We start from the raw sequence: 10,302 nt of genomic DNA on the forward strand, positions 1-10,302 counted from the left end.
CATAAACAAAAGTATATACAACTTGTTCCACAATCCACTATTACTATCACTGCTATCAGTACCACAAATTAATTTATCTACCGAATAATTATATTCGTCAAATAACTATTCGATGAATAAATTTGTATTGAAAAACACTTACTAGTTTATTCAAAAGTTTATTTGCTGAATAAGTTTATTCGACGAATAGTTATCTGACGAATAAATGGATGATTGAAAAACCGGGCCTTTAGGCCTAAATAAATTAGAATAATTATGTGCAGTGTTAGTAGGTACCTATTTTACTTTACTTGATTATTAAATATTTAAACTAGGTACCTATCCGGCTATCCGAAACATCCCAATTAATAATCTAACAAATATTAAGTTTTTTATATCAAATTATCAAATAACAATTTGAGGCCATATAATATGATGCCTCATCTAATATATTATTAAATATCTTTTTACAAAATATTTTTAGGAAAGTTAAGTAATTTCATCTGTCAATTTAACTGGTTAAGTTTATTAGTTGATTAGTAAACTAACCAACTAGTTAAATTAAAAAGTTTTAAAAAATATAACTTTTTAACTAGTTAATGTCCACCTTTGGTAAGTATTATAATTTAAATTATATTATATCAATTATTAGTGCAAGTTTGACAGTATAGAACTGTAGAAGCTATTTGTACTGAAGTTCAACAATTCGTTCAAAGCGGTGCAAACTAGTAGGTACGATCGCCACCGCGGAGCATCACGGCAGATAAGTATACTACGGCTGTGTCCACTGACATCCACGCATCCACCTACCGCCGGTCACTCATCAGTATTCGGTTACTTAGTAACTGTTACTATAGTCGACACTCGGCAGTGCACTCAAGTCGACCGCCTCAACTCTCAAGGACGATGTCCGGTCGGCGGTACGGCGCGCCGAAGCAACGGTCGATACACCGATCCATGGACGAGTATACTATAATGTCTAATACTCGCCGCCGCCACTAGTCATCGCATCGTTCCGTGCCGTCACTCGTGATTCGTCGCGTACTCGCGTTTATCAATCAATACTCTGCGTCGCTGCTCATACCACAGTCCGCACAGCGCACACCGTTCGGCTTTCCGCGTTTCGCTGTCCCTCCGTCGGCCGTCTTGCACATTACGGTGACGAATCGTGCGTCGTTGACCGTTGCTAACCGTTGACCGAGCTTTCTTCGTCGTCGTCGAACATTCGAATAAATGTCATTGTCGCCGTCCACTGATTGCAAAATTACATAAGATTATTATTATCCAGTCGCCCGCTGCTACTACTACAACGCAGTAAGTGTACTTATTTTTCTTTTCACATTACCGCGTACCTACCCCGTGCCCAGAACAACGAGCGAACCAACAAGCCATCGTACCTCCCCCCTTCCCTCCCCGGCCAACCGATGATCTACGACGTTCACCCATCCAAAGCGAATTCAGTATGTTTGGTCGGTGTTAGGATTAGGCAATAGCTGCTAATCATTGTTTACACTTTCGTATGTACGTACTATGCACATATTTTGTCCGTGCGTCGTAGTTTTTACACTAAACCTGTTGAGTATAATTATTATATAATTGAATTGCGTCGATGTACCCACCAGCACCAGTTGTCGATTGTTTGTTTACAATATGGTGACTATGGGCACATTATAATATTATGGTGTGTATTTTTATGCTGTGCTCGGCGATTCAACGTACAGAAATATTACAGTGACATGTGACCGTTTTGGTTCACTTGGGTGGGAACATCTCCTATTATTGTTTTCAATTCGTTTTACACTTGCAAATTTTTTATTTTTTGTTCATTGTGATATATTGACGCGAGGATGTTTTCCGTCATGTTCCCTTGTGCCACTTCCCCATCACTATACTGTTCAAAATAATTGCCCGTCATTTTTTTCAGTACCTAATAAAATCCAATTTTCACCAAATTGGGATTAGGTTGGGTATGTTTTTATCTTATAAAACCTTTGAAAATATACTCATGAAATACAAAACATATAATAGATATTTAATTAAAAATTAATTGATCCAAAACTTGACTAATACTTATCCTCCTACATGCTTGGACTTGCTTCCAGGAAAACACCTTCATAACAAAAATACCATTTATTTTAAGGCAAACTAGTGAACTGTAATTTGACCATACTGGTTCCTATTTTATAGCTACCTAATATGTACCTATATTATGTACATTTTATAATTATGTTATCGCCTTATTTATTAATACACATACACACTTATCAAATTCGCACACTTGACACTGGACTACTGTATAAAGATTTTTTAAAAAATAGGAGATAGATACTTAATTGTTGAATATGAGAATTCAATTTATGATGTACCTTTTTTGGGTGTGGATAATCGTTTTGCAATATTCTAAAATTATAATTCTTTAGAACACTGTATTTGGATTTGGAATTATTCATGAAATTTAATAACTACCTATTTTTTCTTTCAATTATGACTGCCAATTAAATTTAGAAATCTAAAATCATAATTTTTATATGTAATTTTATATTATATATTATAATGTGTTTGAGTAGATACTGAAATAGATATTTTATTAATTGTTGTTTTATTTTAATTAGTGTAATCATGGTTAAAATCCCAGTTAAAATGTATATTTAGGTGACCAATATTAGAAGACGAGTCAAAGTGATTGTATAGTTCAAGGACGATAATATAGTATTTAATTTAGTTATGCTTGGTTCAAATGTCTCATAATTTATAATAAAAAAAATCTTACCTTATCTTAGTTTCAGTAGGTAAATATTAAACGATCTTTATACTTTTATTTTTATTTATTAAATTGTTTCAACAAATTTTTGTTTTTACAATGATATTAAAAATTACAAGTTAGATAATTATTTTACTTGTATTGTTCCTTGTTGATACAACTTGAAATGTAAAGTATAATGTTAAACATTCTTCTTATCTATTTATGATTTATAGAAAATATAAACTGAATTTATGCAACCACTACCCATAGTTATTTTTTGAATAAATACCCAGTACCTATATATAGATTATGTATATTTACAAACTTCCTATTTTAGATTCTGAACGAAGTGATGAATGTATTGATTTTACAATGATGTGTGTTTTTTTTTTTTTTTTTTTTTTTTTTTTTTTGTGTCTGACGACAACTTTTGGAGCAGTAAAAATGCTTCGATTTTCAAAAGTTGTACCTTTTCTGAAAGGAAAGTGAATCTAGTTGGTACTTTGAGGGGGTCAAAAGTGAAAATTTCCCAATACTTTTCAAAAGCGGCAGGAAAAACCTTAAAAAAATAACGGAAAAACGCGAATTTTTACGCAAAACCAATTTTTGACAAAAACGAAAACTTAATTTTACTGTAACTCAAAAAATAATTATTGTAAGCACTTGAAATTTGCAACAGATGTTTATATTAGCGTTGTCTATACAGGGTTAAATTTTCAAAGTGTTTCGACTTTTTTTGAGATATTTATAGACAAATGAAATTTTCAATTTTTCTAAGTATTTTTTTTTAAAATAACGATAAAAAATTTTTGGTTGGATAGAAAACTTTGAAAATTTAATACAAGGTTTCTTATAAGTTGTTCTCACAGTGATAAAAAAAAATCCAAAATCGTTAGTCACAATTTTTTTTTATAAGTGCTTAAAGTTTAAATTTATACGAAATATGTCAAAATTGCGAAAATTTGCAAGTAATTTTGTGGTTGAAAAATATATAGTTTTATTTTCAAAATATTTCACTAATTTTTAATCTATTTATAGGCAATTGAAATAATCGATTTTTTTTGATTTTTTTTTTATAAATGTTGATAAAAAAAAATTAGCTGGGACAAAATACTTGAAAATTTAATAGAAGGGTCCACATATGTTGTTCTAACTCCCATTCAAAAATTATAAAAATACATAGGCACAATTTTTTTTTTATAAGCATTTAAAGTTCAAATTTTGAATAAATACGTAAAAATTACGGCAATGTTCAAATAATCTTAAACAGAAATTCATAAAAGTTTTTTCTTTTTTAATTCTAAGATTTGGAAATTTAATACAAGGCTCCTAACATATTTTTACAATAGCAGTTGCAAAATAAAAGGAATACATTGTCACAATTTTTATTTATAAGCATTTAAAGTTCAAATTTATACGAAATATGTCAAAATTGCGAAAATTTGCAAGTAATTTAGTGGTTGAAAAATCGTAAAAATGTTTTCTTTTATAACTCAGTTTTTAAAATTTGGTACAAGGTTCTCCATAAGTTTTTCTTTAAAAATAATATATCCTAGACTGACAAATCATCTCCGTTCAGAATCGTTTTTCGTATACAATGATATAATATCATTGGATTCAAATTTAATTCCATCCATTACAGTAACCCACTTGTAACCTACTGTACAGCAGAGCGACATCCACGACTTACCCGCCTTTTTGTATTTGATTTGCAGATCATCACTCAAATACTGGAATACTTGCCATTTGATGATCGACGAGAACTGGCTAGGGTCAATAAAATGTTTTATCATGCTTCATCTCACCCAGTATTCTTAAGAAAAGAGTTACTTAATTATAAGGCAAATGAAATCAATTTGAATAACTTTAACAATTTCAAAAACATGTTGTTGAAATCAAGAAGAAAATTGTTATGTTTGAAATTTGTTTGTTTAACTTGTATAGACGATTTAACCATTTTCACAAACTTGGGGAATCACATTATATCACTAAATTTTACTAATTTATATTTGCTAAAAGATTCATTTCTAGATGCTATTACACAATGCTGTAGTAATCTCGAAAAGTTAGAACTTACAAATGTGGAGAATTTGATTTTAACTGATAACGACCGTAAACCAATACTCAAATTGTGCAGTATAACTTTAAATAGGATTCAAATATCTGATAGAGAGTTTAATCTAATTTTGAAACTTGTTCCAAATTTAAAGGATTTAAGTATTATTGATTGTAGTTTAGTTGGCAAATATCCAGTCATAAAAAGATTTTATCCCCACAACAGTAATTATATTGATTGTTCATTTACCAAGTACAATTCAAATTATGTTTTTTCGGACGTTAACATTGTACACCATTTAAATAATTTTGTTCGCTTAAATAGTCTTAGGTTAAATAGAAGTATTAATATATTTTATCAGATTCAACCCATACAACTTGAAATTAAATCATTGTCGTTGAATCTTTTTGAAACAAATTTCTGTCATCCCATCGACTATGAAAAGTTAAATTCAATATTAGGTCAATATGTATTTTTAGAACAATTAGAAATTTTTAGATTGCCTGTTAGTATGTTACCAATTTTATCTAAACTATATAATCTTCGACACTTAACATTAAGTTATACTGTTAATGATTCGAACTACGCTGATTCTGGTAAATACCTTAAATCATTTGTCGAATCGTTAAAAAATATGAAATATATCAGGACATTATCATTTAATAGTGCTATTGATTGGATTAATCATCTTGAACTTCCAATATATCCGTTTCTGGAATGCACGCTGAAGTCTCTTACATCATTAGACTGTTCTCTTGATTCAAATCTAGGAGTACTAAAATTTGGTAAAAATTTAACAAATTTACGAATAAGAAATGGTGGTATTCTTAAAGTTGAAGATTTACAACTATTATTCAGAAATTTGACTAATTTAAAGCATTTGTGGATTGACAATTGTTCTGTATTAAATGATGAAATTTTCATTAAATTGCCAATATCTAATCTGAAAGGTATATTTCTATTAAAATATTAACTAAATGTTATTTTTTAACCATATCTTTATATTTTCAGAATTGATTACTTTAAGGATAAAACCATCAAATATTTCACACCAATGCTTGCGACACATTACAAATTCAAGATTAAAAGTTTTGGCCCTCAGTGATATGTCATTAGAACCGTGTTCAACACAGGTAATATTGTATTATGATTTGAATATTTGATCAAACAACAAGAAATTCATAATTATAATTATTTACATAACAATTTTCAAAAAATATTTACTTATTAAAAATAATATTTTTTAATTAAAATGTATTATGAATGAAATATATAATTTAATTATAAAAATATGAAGGAATAAAGTACTCAACATTTTATAAAATAATATTTTAATTTACCAAAGCTTTGTTTTTGTTGCAGGCAGAATTAAATGAATTAATAAATAGTGCAGAAATTTTGAGTCGTGCTGTTCCAAAGTTAACTGAACTTAATATCCGTGCACATTGCAGAAGTTTGAAGAAAATTGAATCATTAGGAAATTTATCTTATTTTAAGAGAAGTTTTACTATATCACTGATGACATATTTTGAGAAGCTGAAGATTTTGGATCTTTGGTAACTTTATAATAAAATATATAAAGTATACTAAATTTAAGAAACATACAAAATATTCATAATTAATGTACATATAATTAATTATTATTTTAAGTTTTTAATAATTATATACAAGGTTTAATCGGTGGGTTTTATGGTAGCTGTTTATAGCTATATAAGTTAATAATTGCATACTAATACATCATAAGAATAAACTTATAACTATTGTTGTATCAAAAAATCATAAATAGAAAAGACCTTATTTAAAAAAAAAAAATTGTATTATGTAGACACGTAAGTGCTAATTCATATCATATCTCCAAAAATCTAGCTGTTTTTTAGTTTTTCATTGATTTTTTTTTAAATTGTAAATCAACTATAATATATGTTTGCGATAAAATTACATACATGTTACATCAAATTAATGTAGTTTAAATAACAAGATATTTGATTAATATTATTTATATTATGTGTTCTTAGCTCTTATCCATAAAAAATTTACTGTAAAAAATGTATTTTAAGTATTTTTATGTTATTGGCATTATGTTGGTTTCAAACATTAAGTTTGATTATTTATTGATGATTTTCATATAGTATCATTATAGTTTGTTATTTATATCCTGTATGTAGAGTTATTGTATTCAATAGTTATAAGTAAAACTTGTTTACGTATATAATATTATAGAATGTTTTTCATCTACTATTCTATAATAAGTACCAAGTTAATACTTAAGAGTATTTACTATTTTAGTGTCAAAATAAATACCCGTAATATTATTTATTAGTAGCTAAGTAATTCTTAAATACTTCGATCAGATACATATTTAGCTCTTCCTTTTTCGTCATATCATTATCTATAGGTACTCAAATATTAAATGGTGATAGAGTCAACTCAAGGGCCGTATTTGAACATTTTGCGCCCCAGGACAACATATTAATCCGCCCTCCCCCAAAACTTATTTTTTTAAATGTAAGGTCCCTGTTATTTTGGGTCATAATTTATGACTCATAAATGTTGTTAGATTTTGAAAAAAAAATGTTTGGAAACCTTTGTTTTTCCTTTGTTAAGAACTGATTAGTGATACTAACAGAATTTTTCGGTCGGACTTAGTTTTAAAGTTATTCTCGAGTTTGCAAATTACCATCCGTCGGGGGTTTTTTGTTATTAAATTTCTTTATTAACAATATGATATACAGTAAGTACAATAAGTAATTTCTGATTCCACCAAAATTATAAGGATAAAAAAACACATTTACAAAAAAAAAAATAAAAAATATCATTTTTGGTATTTTAATAATAAGATTTTAAGGTTTTGAAGTTTGTTTAATCTTACTACTTCCACAGACAATTTGACCGACTTTTTTATATTACTATCATTATTAAGCGTGGAAAACAGAAATTTTGAAGCAAGAAATTCACAAAAATCGATTTGCAGCTAAACTATATTCTTTCCAATATTTAATATTTTCATTTATTAGGTATCTCTTAAATATCTATGAAAACCGATGTTAAATAAACATATTATAGTTTTTATAAATAAAAATATAAGCACGGTTTAACATAGGTTAACTATAGATAACTATTTTAAACCGTGAATATAAGTAAAATAAAAATGAATACAATATTACAATGATTTCTTTATAAGCGTTTAATTTTTTAAACTTATTGTAAAAAAAAAATTTGCACTTTTTAATTTGAAATAATCTAGTAATTTTGGTATCCGAGTAGTTATGGTTTATTCTCATATTAAAAACTGAAAAAAATGTATTATTTATTTTAATTGCATTTTTTCTGATCTTAATTTCATTAATAATCAAGACAGGTATTACCCAAAAGTAAAATAAACATCCAGTGGCGCAACTCGATAACAAGGTGTGAAAATTTTTAGACCGGGGCCCTTACCTGCTAGCAAGAATTAAACACAGTACAGAACTTGGTATAAACCGAACGTGGTTCAAAGTACTCTTTAAACTTTCCTAATATCCTAGAACAATTTGAAATTTTCACAAAATCGGTCAAGTAGTTTTTGAGAACCTATATAATAGCCACAGCTTACAAATATATACATTTAACTCTCATGTTTGTTTTAAGATATAATTTATTTATTCGAAACCATAAGCGTGTGGCGATTTAATGGATCCTTTTACCTCATCTACCAGAGTAATCAATGGCAAACATTTAAAATACTATTTTTTACTAATTATTTAAAAAAAAAAAAAAAAAATGTCAATCGTAAATCTCAAAATACCTCTCCGGGTTGAACCAACTGGGTCTAATAGTGAATCTAAACCATTCAGAGACTCTCTCAAAAACACACAAAAAATGTCTACTGGTTTAGGAGGAGATCAATGACATACAAACAAACATTTATTTGTACTATATATATTATATAGACATAGATTGTTATTATTTTCGGCCACCCGGCACCCAATTCATTTTACCAAACAAAATTATTATACATTAAAACCTTCCCCGTGACTCGACCGATTTATTAGTGAAAACATTAAAATAAGTAGAGTTCTTTTCGAGATATGCTCGCACATACAAAAAAGAGGCTTCTATTTTATAATATATATATATAGATTAATAGATTATATTATTATATTATTTTGTATATTATACATTATAGTAGGAATATTGTATATGAGATCTCGGGGCCCCAAAAATTGGGGGCCCCTGTGAATTGCACACCCAACACTCCCGATAATTGGGCCACTGTAAACATCATTACCTATTATTATGTTGTGTTTTACTTATTTACAAAAACGCTAGCTCCGAGCTGCAACACGGACTAAGATACTCTATCTATTGTTCTATGGCTGCAATCATGCCGTTATCAGTAAGTTATCCAAGAAATTATTATTGTTAGTATAAAAATAGATTTGAGAGAATGTCATGGTAAAATAAACTTAGGAGAAGTTTCCACCAAATCACAATACATCAGGAAAAAAACATTTTACACAATGTCAAAGTTATAACTGTTGGCTTAATAATAAAAAAAGTTTATCAAAATGTACCGTCTCAGTTCCACCACGAAGGGCAATGGCCCACCCTGGCCTCCCTAAATACGGGCCTGGTCAATTCGCAATATAACAAATTGCAAGGGACCGAGAAAAAAGTTTGCTACATCAAAATGTTACCCCGTGAATATGGCGCAGAATTACATGCTAAGGCCCGACCTCTTGGCTCTTTCAGCCCCATTTTATCTATATCATGATAACTTTGTCATAAGTAAAAACAGGGGTGGGGGTTGTGGTGGTATGTACTTTATTATAAAAAAGCTTCATTTAAAATTTAAGTTCAGTCCGCCACTGTCTAAAATAATACTATAAAATCTATGGTATGTAATATGTATCAAAGGTGGTTAAGTTAATGAAAATAATTGATTCAAGTTAAGTTAAGTTGAAAGGACACAAGATCGATAAGTTAAAAGTTAATAGGGAAAATAATATTAACTTAGTTCAAAAAAAGTTAATCTACTTTTTTTAATTAGTATGTGGATCACATAAAGAGTGACTGAGTTATTTTTAATTTCCTAATAAGGCCCGGTTCTTCAATCATATTTATTCATCGAATAACATGAGTTATTCGACAGATAAGAAAAAATAGCAAAATACCGGTTTTTCAATGTCAGAATAAGTCTTATTCGATGAATAAACCACGAATAAGTTATTCGGTACTTTTTTGACCAAATAACAAGTTATTCGACGAATAAATGTGTTATCATAATGTATAACTGTGCTGTGATAACCAAAAGTTGTATTTTGTTATTATTATAATAATACCAAACCAGAACGTACTTCTTATATTTTATTTTTTTATAAATAAAATATAATGGATATATTTGGAATATTTTATGAAGACGATGATCAAGAAATCATCGAATTTTTAAATTACCAACGTCGTACATACACCATACGTATGAGAGTTGATCATATGACACTTTGGGATGATCATGATTTTAGGATCAGATTCCGAATCTCAAAGG

At 28.6% G+C, this 10,302-nt stretch overlaps 1 protein-coding gene across 1 annotated transcript in view; it reads left to right on the plus strand.

Annotated features, from left to right (window-relative positions):
* Positions 1-10,302, plus strand: part of LOC100572738 — a 14,070-nt gene that overhangs the window by 2,251 nt on the left and 1,517 nt on the right. The window contains exons 2-4 of the mRNA XM_003244377.4: positions 4,438-5,728; positions 5,790-5,911; positions 6,141-6,334. Of these exons, the coding sequence (XP_003244425.2) occupies positions 4,438-5,728; positions 5,790-5,911; positions 6,141-6,334 (1,607 nt within the window). The remainder of the gene's footprint in view (positions 1-4,437; positions 5,729-5,789; positions 5,912-6,140; positions 6,335-10,302) is intronic.

The sequence above is a fragment of the Acyrthosiphon pisum genome, chromosome A3 (assembly GCF_005508785.2).
Source record: "Acyrthosiphon pisum isolate AL4f chromosome A3, pea_aphid_22Mar2018_4r6ur, whole genome shotgun sequence".
NCBI classification, from domain to species: Eukaryota; Metazoa; Arthropoda; class Insecta; order Hemiptera; family Aphididae; genus Acyrthosiphon; species Acyrthosiphon pisum.